The 18,777-nt window shown below is 34.5% G+C and overlaps 1 protein-coding gene across 3 annotated transcripts in view; it reads left to right on the forward strand.

Moving 5' to 3' along the window:
• USP9X (ubiquitin specific peptidase 9 X-linked) overlaps positions 1-18,777 on the forward strand; it is a 100,705-nt gene that overhangs the window by 41,199 nt on the left and 40,729 nt on the right. For all 3 annotated transcript variants that reach the window (XR_011727218.1, XM_071751106.1, XM_071751117.1), the window contains exons 11-18: positions 210-314; positions 1,781-1,987; positions 2,932-3,068; positions 8,034-8,167; positions 12,432-12,519; positions 14,116-14,458; positions 15,618-15,713; positions 17,298-17,509. Coding sequence is in view for 2 of the 3 variants with exons in the window: in XM_071751106.1 (XP_071607207.1) it covers positions 210-314; positions 1,781-1,987; positions 2,932-3,068; positions 8,034-8,167; positions 12,432-12,519; positions 14,116-14,458; positions 15,618-15,713; positions 17,298-17,509 (1,322 nt within the window). In the remaining variant the exon portion in view is untranslated. The remainder of the gene's footprint in view (positions 1-209; positions 315-1,780; positions 1,988-2,931; positions 3,069-8,033; positions 8,168-12,431; positions 12,520-14,115; positions 14,459-15,617; positions 15,714-17,297; positions 17,510-18,777) is intronic.

The raw sequence follows: 18,777 nt of genomic DNA on the forward strand, positions 1-18,777 counted from the left end.
TGCACACACACAGAGCACATTTAAATAATTACACGTACAAGAGAAGTCTAAATACTGTGACTTCCCAGTTTGCCACTCTGCTCCCACGTATTTGGCTTTTCTTGCTGGCCACCTCAAACAGTCCTGTAGAAATGAAGTAGGATGTCTTGCTGCTTAACTTAATATGGATTACTACAAATGTTGGTGAATTCTTTTTGTCTTCTTGACAGGCAGGGAAACATGAAGCCATTGTAAAAAATGTACATGATCTCCTTGCAAAATTAGCTTGGGATTTCTCTCCTGAACAGCTTGATCACCTGTTTGATTGTTTCAAGGTAACTATGCATGGTTTGACTGTATTCAGGAAACGGGTTGTGGAGTTAGATACAGATTTGTTACTCTTTCAGTGTCTACTTTCTACTTCCTTTGGGTACACACTGTTTCCTTGTATTAAGACTTCATTATGTGTAGCAGCAATCTATGATGTTTAATAATAGAAATGCTAGATTGTGCTGTCTATTAATGAGCATTCATTATGAGATTTTTTATTTGCTTCCTGTCTAAAGTAAGGTCTAGTTACTCTAGCTTCATTTACTATTTAGTTTTCTGGTTTAAATGCTTTTGAGGAATGCACATCTGTTGAGGACCTTAGCATTAAAGTGATATTTAGCAGGCCTAGGAGCACTGAATTTTTGAAACAAAGTTATTTTTCTTAAATGCCTTTTTGCATTTGTTATGAATTCAGTAAGTTTTTGAGATTTAGGAAATAATATTTTTCTTCTAGCATCAGAGTAGGCTTTATAAGTTTACATGGCATTGCTTCTTTCCATTTTAAATAGAGGAGATTAAGGACTTCCCTGCAGATTAATCTTTATCACGTAATAATTTTTCTCGGGTTAAGGTAGGTGCAAACTGAAACAATATTTTCCAAGGAAGTTAATGTTGAATTTTTATAAACATACAATTATTTGATTGGAAATACAGATCAACTTTTTCCTGAAAGTTTGTTACTCACTGGCTTTTCATGTATGCTGACAGTGACATCTGTAGCTTCCAATAGTGATGCTACCTGGCTTGTTTACTGTTTCAACTTTATATGATCTGCTGTATTAAAAAAAGCAAGTCAACTTTATAGACTTTGTTTTCTGTTTCAAGATAAATACATCATAGTCACGTTATGTCTTACATGTAATTTGTGCTTCGAATACTGGGGGTTCTTCTAATTTGGGTCTGTGTAACCTAGATATTGAACTAAATGCTCTGAAATTTTGTGTAAACTCTTCCAAGCTATGCCTGACTTTGGAAGGTATATATGAAGTAGTGTTATATTAGAAACTTAAGCAGAGGGTGTTTGTTTCAATCATGTTCAGAATTACTGGTGGTATTAAAATTTCACTCATGTAGTGATTATAAGTTATTTAAGAAGTCTATTAAGGGTAAGTACAGGACTTTTGAGAAACCATTTTCAGGAAAAAGCCGAATTCACTCTATTTTGGGTGTTAGTGAACTTGCCAATGGTAGTATTAACTTTTACAAGCAAATGTGCTGTCTTTAGATAAAGATTTATCGTTTTTTTTAAGGCACAAGTTGAGTATCCCTTAGTTGTAAATGCCAGTTGAGCTTTTCAGTTGTGTCTTTCTTAACGTATCAATCTAATGTGCTTTTTATTTTTAATGAAAAAGATTCGTATGAAAGTTCTTTATAGATCTATATCACTTTATTGTTGCGTCATTTGTTAATGGTGCAGGTGTGGAATTTATATAGCAGTATTTGGCTTTCATATCAAATAAAATTTTCTTAGGCAAGTTGGACAAATGCAAGCAAGAAACAGCGTGAGAAGCTACTTGAGTTAATTCGTCGTCTTGCAGAGGATGACAAGGATGGTGTTATGGCTCACAAAGTGCTGAACCTTCTGTGGAATTTGGCTCATAGTGATGATGTACCAGTTGATATCATGGACCAGGCTCTTAGTGCCCATATTAAAATCTTAGATTACAGCTGTTCACAGGTGGGTAATGTAGTATGTTCTGTTGTGAAATCAGTCTGACAGTTTCCTTTCATGTCCCATGAAAAATTCAGGGAATTTGACAATTAAACTGAGATGTTTCTTATCATAGATTTGTATTACTCTTCCAATATCCAGGTACTTCTAAAAATTATTACAGGACGTATTTTAAATAACACAGTTAGTTGTTAAATTGGTAGAGTAAAATACATCAATTCACCTGTCTTGTTGCAGTTGTTGGCACACTGTAATCAGCACCTTGGAGGAATTTGAAAAGAGGTCTACCAAAGTAAATAGGGAGAAAGTAAAAGAAGCCCCTCATATCTTTGTTTTCAGTACCTGATTGTGCCAATTTATTTGGGTGGGGGTGGAGGAGGTTCTTTGGTTTTGGGTTTTTTTTGTTTTTCTTTTTTGTAGTAAGTCCTTGTGTATTTTATATTAGAAAGGACCTAGTCAAGAACAGTAAAAACCATTACAGCTTTCTTTCCCCACCCAAACTTTTGGAGGTGCCTAAATAATAATTCATTGCAGTTAGAAATTAATGCAGTATCTGTTTTGCCAACCACTGGCAGGTTTTGTTTCTTGATTCTTAGGAAACAGTTTGTCATTGTTTCTTGATACTTCATAGCAGGTTACTCTGAGTACCACTGAATAGAAATTAATGAAAGAATGGAAAGAGAAAGTTATATAAACGTGGATGATCCTGTCTGCATACAAGTTTTTTACATGCTAAATGAATGCTTGAGTGCTCAAAGGCAGAGAGTTTAACATATTGATAGCTTCTGCCAATGTAGTGCTGCCCAGATATTTCTCTTAGTATTGTATGCTTCTCAAGTCCTTTGATCTAGTTTTTGTGTGGCTTTCTATGTTTTCTCTTGGAAACAAAGGGGATGATGGCAGTATCTGCAGTATACTTGATTTTTATTATAAACACTTGTTCTTTCAAGGATCGAGATACACAAAAGATCCAGTGGATAGATCGTTTTATAGAAGAGCTTCGCACAAATGACAAGTGGGTCATTCCTGCACTGAAACAAATTAGAGAAATTTGCAGCTTGTTTGGTGAAGCACCACAAAACTTGAGGTAAGAAGGGAACGCAAATAAAATTCTCTCTGTTAAAAGTTCAGTGAGTTGGAATTAGGAAATTTTTAGATTCTCTTGAAAGAGGCGGAAAAAAGCTTAGATAAAATTGTTACCTGTGTCTGAAGATGTTATTGACCTTGTTTTCATGTGTACAAATGCTTGTAAAAATTCAGATGCCTGGGTCCAGTAAGGGATCATTAATTGTTTCCTGAAGCATACTTTTATAAACCATAGATCAGACGCTTACATCCATGGACTTTCTTGCATAACAATGGAATTAGCTTACAAAGTGTGAATATATTTTAGGTGTGAATATGTTTTAGGTGTATATATGTATGTACGCACACACACACAAACGTAGTGACCCATACCTACTCTTTCATGATAAATGTATACAGGTCATCTAGTTTGTGTACTTGAAATCAAAGGTGACTTTTTTTTTTTTTTTTGTCTGAGAGAAATACTGAATTCTATCTTCCTGAATTGAGATAGAAATGTGTTTTGTGTTTGGTTTGGTTTTGTTTTTTTTGTTGTTGTGGGTTTCGTATTTGGTTTTGTGTATGGGTTTTTTCGGTTGTGGGTTTTGTGGTTGGGTTTTTTTGTATTTTTAAAAGGAAGAAAAAAATGTAAACCACAGTGTGTTGGGACTTGTTAAAATGTACATGCATGTTTTCATTATTTAAAGAACTTTTCACTGCGGAAGAACCTGAGCTTGTGCACTCCTAGCAGGTTTTGTTGTATCCGCATCAGTATTTTTACAAACTCCATAAAAATATTGTTTGCTAATCAGTGTTATATAATTACTTTGCTTTAATTCTTGTAAGCAAGTAAAATATTCAAGTCAATGTTGCTATTACAGTTTGCTTACAAGAAGGATCAAGGAAGGGGAAGTTGGAGAAAATAAGCCTTCAGTTTACACAATGCTATATTCTTACCGATACCATTTTAAGGAGCTATGATAATACTGCTTTCCTTGCTTTTTGAGGTTTCTTTATTTTAGTTTGAAACATCTTTCTCAGTTTTCATGACATTGTAATCCTTTGCAGTTTCACGTTATGATTGATTGAGGTTTTTCCAACAAGGTTGAGAAGTTGCTTGCTTATTAGCAGAATAATCTGTTTTCTGTGTCTTTGATTCTTAACCTTTTACAAGCTATACAATTTAAGCAAATGTAGCTACCTGGTTATACATGGTACTTGTTCAAGTTGAATGTTTTTTAGCACAATGCCTTAGCATTGAAGCTTTCTTTTTAGTAATAATTGAAACACAGCTTGTTCAAGGCACTTAGTTTCTGCTCTGAATAAATCTTGGGAGCAACATAACTTGTTTTGATTTTAGAAATTCAGGTTTTTTGTCAGACCGTCTCTTCCATTCTTCAGATTTCAGAGAAGCCTGCATTGCAGGTTATAATAACACCTCATTTTTTTTAATGCATAATTTGAAAGCATGTGTATCAGGAAAGTAAATTCAGAATTCAAGGGTTTACCTCTTCCTGTGTAGAAGCCTTTGTTAGCAAGACACTGTCGCTGGAGTTTTTTAGTCACGTGTTATTACTGCCCAGGTGACTCTGAAAACTAGTGAGTGAAAACATTTAGAAGTAATCATTGACTTTCCAGTCCTCTAAGTTCTCTGATAACTCTTCACATTGATACAGTTTGAAAATTGTAGTACATACCTCTAACACATGTTCCTGTCAATTTTAACTTATCTGACTTAAAACTTTAATTTCTAACATCCTTCTAGAATTTGGATCAAATCAAATGTTAGTAACAGTTGTCTCAAAGCAGTTCACAGAGCTTCCTGTGTGCAACATGAATCCCATAATCTGTATACTACTATTCTGAGTTTGTTCAGTTCATTGGCACTGACAATAAAAATTTGGCCGAAAAAAACTAAGGCTGCTGATTCTTGACAGAAATAAGTATAAATGATCTTATGCTATTGGCACTGTATAGATTCTTTCAAGGAGAAAGTTTTAATTATTATTAGTTATTCATGGATTTGAGCAAAGCGATTAATTGGTTATACATTTGCTTTGGCAAAATTCTGAATTCCCTGACCACAGAGAAATGCTCTGTGTTTTGGGAAGGTTAGCTTAGCCAGAATTACAACATAAGAAAATAACTATTATGTAGGTGCAAGAGTATCTAGTAATATTAAGAAACAGTCGACTTTATTACTCAACACATTGACCTTTTAGTGTACAGGTAATAAATCATCTGAATTTTCTGTGGCTGATGGAGGCAGGGCCTCCTGTAGACCAATTTCAAGCACTTAAGTTTGACCTGTGTCAGCTCAAGCAGTGTAAGATTGATCTCATAAATGACTTGAGCAGAAGAATTAACTAAGCATTGAGAGGACCTTCTGTGAGTTTAAGGCAACAATGATGATAGCTTCAAGTCACTTTTTTAGCCTGAATAGTAGTATTTGCTAGGTTTGGTCACTGCTATTTGGACCCTTAGTGTCTGCTTTTATAACATATCATTTGCAAACATATCATTTGTTTGTTTAGTAGAAAAGCTCTCAAAAGCTGATTTACATGTGCAATATTATGTTGGGCAAAGTGGGTTTTTTTTAATCCATTCAAATTAATTTGTTTGGAATTTTGCCTTTGTCGCTTTCTTAGGTTGCTTTTTTTTTAGTAAATAAGCATATATCTTAATGATTAAGTGTCCTTTGTAATATTTTCGAAATACCTTGGTATCCATTTCAAAATGCTAATTTTTCTTTTACATTGGTTTTTGATACCCATTTAGTAGAAACATAATGGAAAGACAAGTTTTTCTGTTGACTTCGGTTTTTAATGCTCCTTTGTTATTACTAATGGAATATGTCACAGTGGCAATATCATCAAATACCCTCAAGGAATAGTGCTGTAGTTGCATGTGGAAAAGTATTCTATAGTTCAATAGTTGCATGCTAGAAAGTATTGTCAGATCAGCTTTTTTTCATGCCTAAAGACAATTGTCATCCTTAACTCAGTCCTAGCAGATAATCAAAGTAACATCTTGTGTGTTGCTAACAAATGCTATGTAACAACTCATGCCTCTATATCTAATTATTTCTTAGTTATTCAACCTTTAGAAGTAGTTACTGACCAATATGAATCTTTGTATCCAAATTTACTGTTTCTGTGTGTGGTTGAGAAAGGAGAAAATAAAAAAAATTTTCTTGTGCCAACAAAGCTTTTTTTCCCACGATACTTCGTAAGATTGATACAAGTGCATTATTATTATGAAAATAGGAATATACACTCCAGTAGTTTGATTCTTCTGCTTCTGCTTGTTCCGTTAATTGTTTCATCACACCTGTTTCCCAAACAGTCAATGCTCTTATTTACTGTCATCCTTTGTAAATGGATCTTTTTGTCTAGAGGTAGCATCCTGGATAGCTTAAAAAATAGAGACATCCTGCCTTTTGCTGCTTTTACTGCTGGTTTGTGCTGAGTAAGGAGGGTTGATGGAGATGAAATGAAGTGTAATTGGAAAGTTTCTTGAATTGAAAACAGAAGGTGTTTCTTTCTGGATACATGAAGTCCCCTATGTTTTTGTTTTCTTTCCTCATGCTTCCATCCATTTTGTTTTATCTCCAACAAATGTCTGGGTTTCTTTTTTGTTTAATTTGAAGGTTGTTGATGGCTTCTGTCTTTTAAACTGAGATTGACGGTGATCTTTGGCCCACTGAATCAATTTATCTATTGTTGTTACATCTACAGTGAAATGTGGGTATCAGCTGCAAGATCATTGTCATCTGAGAGTGGGATTTCTTGCCTTTCCTAATATTTTCTGTTCTTTCCTAATGCCATCTCTATTAATGCCACCACTCTGTGAGGGGTGGCAATATTGTAGAGTGCTGTAGATCATGTAGTGTGGAGACACTTTTTCCTAGAAAGGATGAGAATTCCTACTTGTAACTCATTTATCTCATTCCAGGGTCTAGTTCTGTAAGTGTTGAAGGAATGGAGAATAGTTTTGAAATCACATTTATATTTCTTCAGGGCAGGCTGTGGGAACTGCTGAGTGGCAATACAATGATGAATGCATCTCTTTACAACTACCCCACCCCCTAGTTTTCTCTCTTTACCATGGAAGAGCAGCACAAGTTTGCATGACTTTGCAGCTAAGTGCTGCTATCTAGAGAAGTTGAGGCAAGTGGGTTTTGGACTCAAACTCTGTTTTCTTTTGCAGTTTACTTTTGTAATCTGAATACATCATTTTTTAAGAGTGTATTTTTTGTCAGATATTAATAATAAACTTAAATTATCTATTTGGTATTTTTCTTGAACTTTTCTGTTATATCTTAGACAACATGCTCTGTGTAACTGCGTTTTATATTTGTATCAACATTTTTTTCAAATAGATATTGTTAGAAAAAATGAACTATGCAGTTGGGCAGGGTTTTTTTGAAGTATTGAGAGATTTGACATGATTATTGACTATATAGTTTTAAGACCCTAAGCTTTCATTTTGAAAATTGACCTTGTTTTGCTTACACAGAATCACAGAATGCGAGGGGTTGGAAGGGACCTCAAGAGAACACCTTAGTATTCTAATATTAAATTTAGGAAAGGATATCAGATGTGTGAGAAACAGTGATCATGTGCGTTGCGGTTATATTATTGTTGAGGGTCTCTGTCTTTACTGTGAAACTTGTGGGAAGGTATTTAAATTCCTGTCTTGCTGCAGATATTCTCCCTTCAGCCTGCTGAGCTGCTCAGATTGCTTTGGTATTTTACATACATACTGTAACTTTGTAATCCTCATTAATGAACTGCTTTTAATCACTCCTAAGAACTGTTGATACTTCAGAAGAAAAAATGCAGTCAGGAACATAATATGCTTTCTATTAGCAATCTTTTAGGAAAATTTGGAACTTGCATCAAGAATTAGTTTCTTAAACTAAGTTCTGAGCTGTTAGGTGCAAGACATCTTTGCTTTTCTTGTAACACTTCTATTTTAATTTCAGCCAAACTCAGCGAAGTCCCCATGTGTTTTACCGACATGACTTAATCAATCAACTTCAGCACAATCATGCCCTAGTTACACTGGTTGCAGAAAATCTCTCTGCCTATATGGAAAGCATGAGGCAATATGCTAAAGGTAAGTTTTAAAGAGAAAAATTGCCTCATAAGCAGAGTGTATGAAAACTCCACTTGAATTTGGAGTTAATAGTAATTTCATTATGAGAATTTGTTTATAAGTTTGTTAAATTTTAAAGCATCTGTGGGGTTCATAGCCTTTTTGATATCTAGGTAAGAAAACTTAAACTGTAAACATTGTTTCGTAACTGAAAAGATGGTGCATTTCACAGCAGAATATGGGGAAATGTCCCCTCTTTATTTTCTGTGGATTGATAAGCATCATCTTGCTCTTTTTAGGCCAAGGTAATTATATTTCTGTAAAGTCCTAATAATCTTGGATAAACTTATAGTTTTGTATTTTTGTAGGCTCCTATGTCACTTGTATTTAAAGCCAGTGTTTGGAATATGTTGGGGAGAGAAGGACTTCAAACTAGAGGAGTACTGTTGCTTTTTACTGTAACTCTCTGTTTAGTTTCTTTCTTGATGCATTTGTTATCAGCAGCACTTCAGCACGTTGTGTTAAGTACTACTTTTTGTCAGGCCAAACGACCCTTTGCTCAAGAGTTTACACTTTCCTTCTGGATTAGCTTTCTAGCTACTGAGGTAGGAAACTAAAGGAGAATGATGGGCCAGGGACACGTTGTTACACTTCACCACAATACTTTATAAAGAGAGAAGTCGAGAGAAGTGAAAGGAGGAGATGTAAAATCCCTGCTTCCTCTACTTTACTGACTGGGGCTAGGGACCATTCTACCCTGGCATCATAACAGGCTACCAACCTTTCAGTTACTTCTCAAAAATGACACAGTGTGTTATGTAGGAATTTGATATAGATTGTTCAGGGAGGACAAGGTGTGTGCACATTGTAAAGTGAGCATGTCTCTTCCATTAATTGGGTAAGTTGCCTAGACACCTTCAGTTTTGGAATCAATTTAATTTTTGAGTACTTGAGAAAAGATAACCAAAATACATCCTTGGAGGACTTGTTTGAGTAGTGGTGCTTTATGAAGAAGGTAGCTTTAGCCAGGTATTAGAGGTCACTGAGAATGAAATTTCAACTAAATCTGCATACTGCAGCTCTGTTTCTCTGTTCAGGAATACATGAAGGGGGGGCTACCCTAATCTAAGTTCCTTAATCAATACTCGCATTGGTCTAATTGATGTTGAAATAATGTGAAATGCTTTATGTTCTCAGGCCATGTTATCTTAGGCTAAGTCTTCTTCACAAAGGTGGTATAGAACAAGTATAATTTCATGTAACTTATGTAAGCTGTTCAAGTGTGCTCTAACTTTGCTGAAGTGATGCAAAAGTGCAGTTTTATTGATAATGAACTTCAGGTCTTAACTATATGGATAGCTCAGAATCTGTGATACAGTATTATTCTCTTTTTAACTTTGGCCAGCTATGAAATATGGGGTTTGGTCTCAGAGATAGAAAGGAAACATACCCAACAATATATATTCCAATGTTGTCTTTGTCCAAAAATAGCATATAAGCATATATTCATCAATTTAAATTATTTTTGAACTATGAAGACAAATGGACAGTTTGATAATATTGTTTACCTTTTCAAATTGTTGATGATTTTGGCAGAAAAATTAGGCTGATGTCTTGCATGATTCTTTTATTATGCCAAAACCACATCCCATTGCCCTGCTCCTCCCCAGCTGTAATGACTCAGTAAAACAGTAATGTAAATGTCTTCAGCATGACAGAAATTACAAGTGTGCAAAGAGTTTAAATTTAATCTAATTACAAAGCAATTAAATTGTGCTTTCTTTAAACTAAGCTGCTGCAGATTAACACTCATTTGCATCAGGGAACAAAAGCAGATGAACAGTAGTGTGGATCTTTTTTATTGGGTGTTTTATTATATGATTAACAGCAGCCATAAAACATCTCCTAATGTTTCAGATAATGTAGTATGACTGCAATATGCAGTTCCTGTGCAACTTCTCCTTCAGTTTCATTTAAATATACTAACAGAGCAGAATACCTTCTGTCAAGTCTGCTTTTCATGCCTTCCTGCAGGAGGGGAAAAGATGCTGGGGGTGGAGAAGGGAATAAATGAAAGGAGAAGAAGTAAGGTGATAATTGTGAGGACAGAAAGGAAGAAGTGTAGAGGGACTGTAGAGTTAAGCTTAGCTGGAGATGTTGTATGAGACAGAAGGAGAAAATTCAAGGCAAATATCTGAATAGCAAAGTTCAACCTAATGCCATTAAATAATCTTTCTGGCAGGTAACCCCATTATTACTGTGTAATTTGTGGTTTATTTGTTTCATTAATCAATTTTGAATTTGATAGATTTTTGTTTTCCTTGAAAGCCTCCATAGTTATGTCCTGTGATTGGAGACCCATTCTCCTGTTACTCTCTAATGCATATTCTCTTCTGTCATTTTCTATGTTTGCCTTCTTAAGGTTATAGAAAATCCTAATTTGTTTCAGAATATTTTCCATGATTTATAACTACTGAGTTCATCCTTTCCTCCAGCTCTACTAAGTCCTCCATGAGATGAGGCATTCTGTTCCTGTACTGTGTAGTCCTGAAGGAAGAGGTTGCAGTTTCATCTCTTTTTATCAAAGACCTTTTAATATTTTTAAGATCACTAGGTGTTTCTCCATATCTTCTGTTTTTCTGAAGTACTAAAAAAAGCGTTAATGAAATTTCTTTGTAGAAATTATTCCATATGATCATCATATGTGTGTGTTTATCACGAATTATACTTAAATTTCAACCCATCATTTTTTACCAGTAATATCCCTCTTCATTCTTCTGCTCCTGTGCATCTTAAGGAGATCACATTTGGACTTGCTGTGGGATTCATAGTGTAGAAAATCAGGCAATTGTAGAAAGATGTTTAGATGGAGAATACTTGGGGAGACAGAATTTTTTTGTAAATTTAATTTTTTTGGTTTTCAGAATTTTTAATTTTACATACATATTGCCTTTGGGAAACTGAGTGGCCTTTAATACTTGAATTCTTCTATAATTGCCACTGTTGATACTTGTATCTGTGAATTAATCTCTTCTTGGAGAATAAACAAAGGCCGTATAATCCCCATAGTTAAACAACACCTTCCCCCCCCCAAAAAACAAAAAAATCACACCAAAACCCCACCCAAAACTCCCTACATTTTAAGTAATTAGTTTTAATTTCTCTTCAATATGGTTATCTGCTGTAATTGTTTTTTCTGCTAGACACACAACCTATTTTTCAGGTTTTCTACTTCTAGTACCTAAGTAATTTTTTATCTGCTGCTTTTACAGTCTTTCTTCACAATTCATTTAACATTTCTTCTTTTGATAATTGCCCATTTATGCTCACTTCATTAGGGTTATAATTTAAATGATTGAAGGTTTTCAGGTGATCAAACTGTCTCTGGTTTTTGTAGACTACTAGTCTTCTATTACCCTGTTAATTTAGTTTTAGACTGATGTTCCTTTTGTGGGTGTATAGAGAGAGCATATAGTATGTAATTACGATTATTTTTCTCCTGAAGCATGGATGATGCTCTTTAACTGTTAGGCTTTTGTTGGTTTGGGTTGCTTTTTCCCCCTTCCTCAATATAATACGAGATACTGATTTGTATTTCTAATTTAAAAAATAAAATAAATAAAACAAACAAAAACCCACCAAACAAAAACCACATCAAAAGCAAGTTCCTCTAAAGCAATTGGCTGTTTGTCAAATGAATAAAAAATATTACGCTGAGATATGATAACATGCAGGTAAAAGTTCCACTTCATGCCTTACAAATTACTCAACTTGTGTTTCAAGCTGGTCAGTATTACAGGCATTTATTCTTTGTACTTGGAAACTTGAGTAAACATTTCCTCCTCTAATTGATGTCAAATACATAGGTATTTACAGAAGTGTTAAGAAAAAAGCTTGATAATCTCAACTATCTGATTGGTATACTTCTGTTTTAACTGACTTGAGACTGACTATTGAAATAAGAAAAAAATTATTTGAATTCGAATCAAAATTCTAATTGTTCTGTAATACTCTCGTTATACTGATTAAGGAGCACAGAGTGTCTGTGCATAATTGGTGATTTGATTGTAGGTTTCAGTAGTCTTTGCCTATACCCATTGTAATTTAGAGTGTAATACTAACTGGAAGCTGGCTGCTGAAAACTATTTTGATAGGCCTTACTGATAATTAACGACAATTTGGGTGGGTTTAATTATATTCAGAGTTAGTCATGTCTTCTAGAGTCAGCATTTTTTTTTTTTTTTTTTTTTTTTTGTATTTTCTAATAATCTTTTTGGTTTTGCAGAGCATGGTGAATATGATCCTCAAACTGTAAGACCAGGAAGCAGATACAGTCATGTGCAGGAAGTACAGGAGCGACTTAACTTCTTACGGTTAGTTTCAACTTTGTTGTTCACTTAACCTCTGTAAGAATAGTTTAGAGGAAAAAAAAACAAAAACAAACAGCTCAGTATCTTTCTCTTATCAAGCTTTAGGCTGCTGTGTTTGCTCAGATGCAAAAATAAACTGAATGTTTTTGGTTTAGTTTCTGCAATTGTTTTGTTTTCTTTTTTTCCCAGAGGGCTTCTATGCTAGTGTTGGAATATTCAAATAGAGTTTAAGATCTTTGCAATCCAAGGCTCTGATTCTGCACTGAGTTGTATAAGCTTTTTCTTTCTGTGTGCAGAACCCTACTGGTCTGCATAAAATGTGGATGTGGATGCAGTTACCCCAATATGTATATTAGTTGAAAATGAAAAATAATATATGCAGAGATATGCCCATGTGTCCTTGTTTTTTACCAAATGAGATTTAAATCCATGATCATAAATTAACATGCACTTCCGTCAGACACTAATGGGACATTGTCAGCAACTGGGCCTTAGAATGAGGTTGGAATAAAAAAAATATATTTGGTTGCCTTTTGACCAACTACTGTTTCAGTACAGTAAGAAAACAAAGAATCTCTGTTCATCACAAAGCTGCAGTATGTTGATGCTTTTTAGGCTATGTCTCCTGCTGATTTTTTTTCTTGGTTTTAATAAACAAATAAAACCACATGAACTGTCAAAGTATTAAGTTCTGAAATATTTTTTTGCTTATTTCTTAGGGAAATTTTTTTTTACATTTTAAAATTTTACCAGGAATTTTTACGAATTAAACACCTGTTTAATGAAACTATACATTTGCAAATATAGAAAATTTTATAACTGCAGACTTAATTTATCACTTCTACAAGCTAAAAATTGTAACTTCCTTAAATTTAAGTACACTAATTGTAAATGTAAAAGAATTTATGAAATCCCATAGCTGTCAAATATAGAATATATAGGCAGCAATTTCTGAAAAGTAGTGCCATAAGTTAGTCCCTAATTTCTTTTACATAGAGAAGATTTTGCATCAGAAAAATTATTCTGAAGAACCTTGATTATCATTTGTGTTCTTCCTGAAGCATTTTTAGTGTTGCCTCTCAGAATGGAAGTTCTTAACAATTCTTTAATAACAATTTAACACAAATTATAAATTTTTATTTAAATAAAAGGAAGTGTTTGCTTCATTGGCTTCTGCTTCTGGCTGTGTTCCATAGAACTGGTACCTCACCTAGAGTGAATGCTAAAACATCAGGGATGATTACAGAAGTATTTTAATCTCTTTCTTTGTGACCTGACTTTTAAACTAAATAGTTAACATTAGATGTGCATTTGTTTGTATATATTATGTAAACTGTATTTGGTATTTTTGTGTAAAATATTTTTTGCTGAATTTTATTCCTGTTTTATTTGGACTATAAGGACTTGAACTACTCCAAAATTACTAAGATACCATTGAGCTATTTATGAGTGAACTGATGATATAAAGTTATCACGGTCATACTTAAGATATATACATGTATAATATGCATTTCACCTTTTTAACTGTACTTTTTACTGAATTATAACTCTAGATGTCTGTTAGACAGTGCTGTTAATTGTCTCTTTGTTTTGCTCAAGATTTTTATTGAAGGATGGTCAGCTGTGGCTCTGTGCCCCTCAGGCGAAGCAAATATGGAAGTGTTTAGCTGAAAATGCGGTTTATCTTTGTGATCGTGAAGCCTGTTTTAAATGGTATTCCAAACTAATGGGGGATGAACCAGACTTAGACCCTGACATTAATAAGGACTTCTTTGAAAATAATGTGCTTCAGCTGGATCCTTCCCTATTAACAGAAAATGGAATGAAATGTTTTGAACGTTTCTTCAAAGCTGTGAACTGTCGAGAAGGAAAGCTAGTAGCAAAAAGACGAGCCTATATGATGGATGATCTGGAATTAATAGGATTAGACTACCTTTGGAGGGTGAGTTAATTGGAGTTAATTGCAGTTAACATCAGGAAGGTTAACTGCTAAGTCTTTCACAGTCTCTTTTTATATTTTTATGAATGTTTAATGAGTTACAGACTGAAGTTACAGAAAGCTACTTTTCAAACTAGCTGCATGGATATTGACCCTACTGTCTTCCCAGCAAGTATATGTATTGGTAATTTTGCAGACAAATGTTTAATGTAAAGTTCTTTGAAACATGATGTATGTTTGCATATGCACATGAAATTATAAAATTGCTAAGAAAAGATCGTTTCAGGTGAGTTTTCTATAGGTTTCTCTCACGTGTGTGTTATAAATAAACTTTTTGTGCACTTCATAAACTAATAAGGTATACTGGAGTTATTCTAGATCAGACGAAGTGATCACTGATCTGATTCTTATAACCACAACCTTTTGCCTAAACATGATTATGACTTTTCAATAGAAAGACTGTAGCTTTCTGAAGCCTGCCATATGTATTGGTGAAAAACATCAGTATCTTATTTGATACTCCGTTTTTTAGTATTTCTAGTTTAAGAGCTGCATTAGAACCCACAGTAGCACACCATGGAATGTTTTTCATTACTATGTTTTGTAATGCATGCAGTATATAAAGCAGTGGTCTTCAGTCATTTCAGTTGTGCCTTTTTTGAAGGATTAAGTATTTTAGTCATGGTGATAGTAGTTAAAACCTAAGTAGATCACAGTTTTTATAAAAAGAAGTTTTCACACAAATGTCCACATAATACTAGCATGTTTTAGTTGACTCACAGCCAGCTGAATACTTCAAAATTCTGTTTTTGCATCTTTGGTGGTATAGATTGTTCAGGTATCTGAAAAAGTAGTTGACATCTCTGAAACTAGTGAAAATGAAGGTGTAATGTGAAGATGAATATTAATATACTACTTCTGTTCCTAAAGCATCAGCTTTTTTGATAACTTGAACTCATTTACAGTAGCTAATTTTTCCTCTTACATAATTAACATAAGCGTAAGTTGTAATGATGGCTTTTGATAATCATTTTAGTCACTTTCACCTAGTAAAATAATTAGACATACTATTGTTTCAAAAGACTTTGATAGTAGTATTTGTCTTTAATTTTATACCAAAATGTTTTAGGATGTTCTAATGATTTTTTAAAAATTTCTCTAGGTTGTGATTCAGGGAAATGATGACATCGCAAACAGAGCAATAGATCTTCTTAAAGAGATCTATACTAATCTTGGCCCAAGATTGCAAGTTAATCAGGTAAAAAAAAACAAAGAAGCAATCAGAAAACTGGAATATAATATGATAGAAAAACAGTGGTATTTTTATATTTGAAAGCTTTGAAAACATAGAATGATTTCCATATTTGGCAGAGTGTACTCTGGAGGCCAGCCATCAGGTTCTGTTCAGATGCAGAATTAAGAGATTTTTCTGATATATGTAGATTAAACTCTGATAAATTTTTCACATTAAATCACTTTGTCACTCTTTCTCTTCAGACGACAGTTCATATCATATACTTAGCTAAGCCTTTGTCAAACTTCCAATTGTGGTACTTCCTTGTACTAGTATTTTCACTGATTTGGTCTGTTAAGTGTTGTCACAAGCTAATCTAACCTTTTTTAAATCATGTCCTATACAAAGGGTCAATTTCCTCACAGTGGTCAAGCTGAGCTCTAGCAAATCTGGTAGTATCTCCCTACGCTAAAATATGCTGGGAGTGGTGTTTCAGTGGACAGAAACAAGAGACAGTGAGTTTTGAAAGGTCAGAGGATGTGAACTATTGGGATTTTACACATTTGTGGAGGAATATTGTCCTCCAGATGAGCTCCAGTTGGTAGCTTGCCAGGTGTATTTTTTACGGTTCCAGTTGTCATACTTGTCCTTAAAAACACTTGTGGTCTTCAGAGCTGCTGGTCTGATAGATCCAGCGTGGCTGCTCTAGGTGGTGCATTTACAGACATTCAAGCTGTATCTTGCTCTAGTGGTAGATGGGCTGTATGCTTTCTTGCTATAGATGTGGGTGTACTAAGCATACATAGATCTGTCCATCTGCACATTGTGAGATCTGACACTTCTAGAAATTGCTGGATTTACTTAACTGGCACACAAGTGTTTTGTTCAAGTGTGCAGAGGAGTTCAGTTCCTGAGCTGCCTCTAAGAAAAGTGGCTGCTGGACTGTGGTTTACTGCCATAGCTTTGACTATTGCAGACTACGTCCTGGGGCACTTTTACTGTTCTGCTACAGGTTATATGCCAGTCTAGATCATGAGGAAGGACACGTTGGATATCAGGTAGAAGGAGGAGATTTGTTGCAGCTGCCACAACACTGAATCTAGCTCAAAATCCATTTTGAAGTTTATGTAGGAAAAGTCTTATCTCAAGCTGGGTTATATGATTTTGGGAGATGCACATGGGAATAATTGTTCTGGTGGTCTATAAATGTTCTGTGTTTACTCTCAGTGTTAAATAAGATAACCTGTACTAGAATACCAATTAGAGATTCTCTTAACATAGTCTGAGGAAATTAAAAAGAGACCAATTTAATTTTCTCTGTGCAAACTTCTGCGTTTTTTCTTTAAGTGCAAGTTTGCATTGTACAGTTATAGCTAGTGCAGTTATAGCATGCAAAATTTTTGAAGCACATACTAAATTAGAGATACTTATAAATGGAAATTTATTCTAAAATGGAATAAAATAACTTCAATATAACTCTTGCCTGTTTTTGTGTACAGTTGGAGGTTTTTTGTTGGTCTTTTTTACTTCTACTGTTGAATTATCCTTCTGTAAAGATGGGCTTTAGTATTTCTAGTAATTGCACCAATTTTATTTTGATGTGATTAGGTAGTGATTCATGAAGACTTCATTCAGTCCTGTTTTGATCGTCTAAAAGCCTCGTATGATACATTATGTGTGTTGGATGGAGATAAAGACAGTATCAATTGTGCAAGACAAGAAGCAATACGAATGGTGAGAGTGTTGACTGTTTTAAGAGAGTATATAAATGAATGTGACAGTGATTACCATGAAGAGAGAACTATCCTACCTATGTCAAGGTATGTATGAAAATGCACTATTAAATTTTGATTTCTGTTAACTGCAATATTACTGCTATCGTAGTGATTTTTACATTCTAAGTGGTTTCCGTTCAGGAAATCTAGAGTTTCAAAATTCCATTTTCTTTGCTAATACGTGGAACTCTCATCTATAGTTAAAGAAGAAAAATAATTTGAAAAATCAGGCATATATGAAAGGGACAGCAAACCTGAGATTAAACTCTTATGTGGTGTTCTGTTCCATAATGAGCACAATAGACCTTGTAGCTACATTGGTTTCGATGTATTTCTATTTTTCAGATAATTATTTCAAAACAGTACTATTTTTAAATCCAGCATTGTGTAAATGTTTTCACAAACAAAATATTTCATTTTCTGAGAGAGAAAAGCAGAACAGAAAACTGTTTAAATGTTCCTGTGTTGGCTACTTTCTGTGGGAAGAAAGTACCAAAAATACCTGAGGAATACAGTAAGATTCATGCTATGGATTTTTTGATGCAGCCAACATATTTTTAGACATGGTGGGGGTTTGTTGTCCTCTTATTTTAAATGCCCTTTTGTCAAGAAAATCTAAGAGATTGCTTTCTTCATGATGCGTCAGTAATTTACAGTGCTCCAACAGCATTTTTGTTGTATGTATTTATTATAGAAACAGAATAGTTTGGTTTTGACAGGACCTTTAAAGGTCAACTAGTCCAACCCCTCTGCAGTCAGCAGGGACATCTTCAGTTAGATTGGGCAGAGCCCTGTTCAATCAGACTGTGAATGTTTTTAAGAACAGGACATACACAACCTCTCTGGGCAACTTGTTCCAGTGTTCCACCACCCTCATTGTAAAAAAAAATCCTTCATTGTATCTAGTCAACCTTCTTTTAGTTCAAAACCATTACCCCTTGTCCTAATGCAACAAGCCCTGCTGAATAGTCTATCACCATCTTTCTTATAATCCCCTTTAAGACCTGAAAGGCTGCAGTAAGGTCTGCCTGAAGTCTTGTCCAGGCTGTACAGCCCCAATGCTCTCAGTCTGTCGTCATAGGAGAGGTGCTCCAGCCCTCTGGTCGTCCTTGTGGACTTCCTCTGGACTGGCTTCAGTAGATCCATGTCTCTCCTAATGATATTTTTTCCTATTGATTGATTAGTCCTAAGTAAGTTGTCTTGTTGATTATGAGTGCATTGTTTTTATATGGGCTGCTTACTTGATTAGATAAGCATTTTACAGGTCCTGTTAGTAAAGAGCTTTTTTGAGGAATTTTTGTGGACTTTTGTTG

This window comes from Heliangelus exortis, chromosome 1 (assembly GCF_036169615.1).
Source record: "Heliangelus exortis chromosome 1, bHelExo1.hap1, whole genome shotgun sequence".
Classification (NCBI taxonomy): domain Eukaryota; kingdom Metazoa; phylum Chordata; class Aves; order Apodiformes; family Trochilidae; genus Heliangelus; species Heliangelus exortis.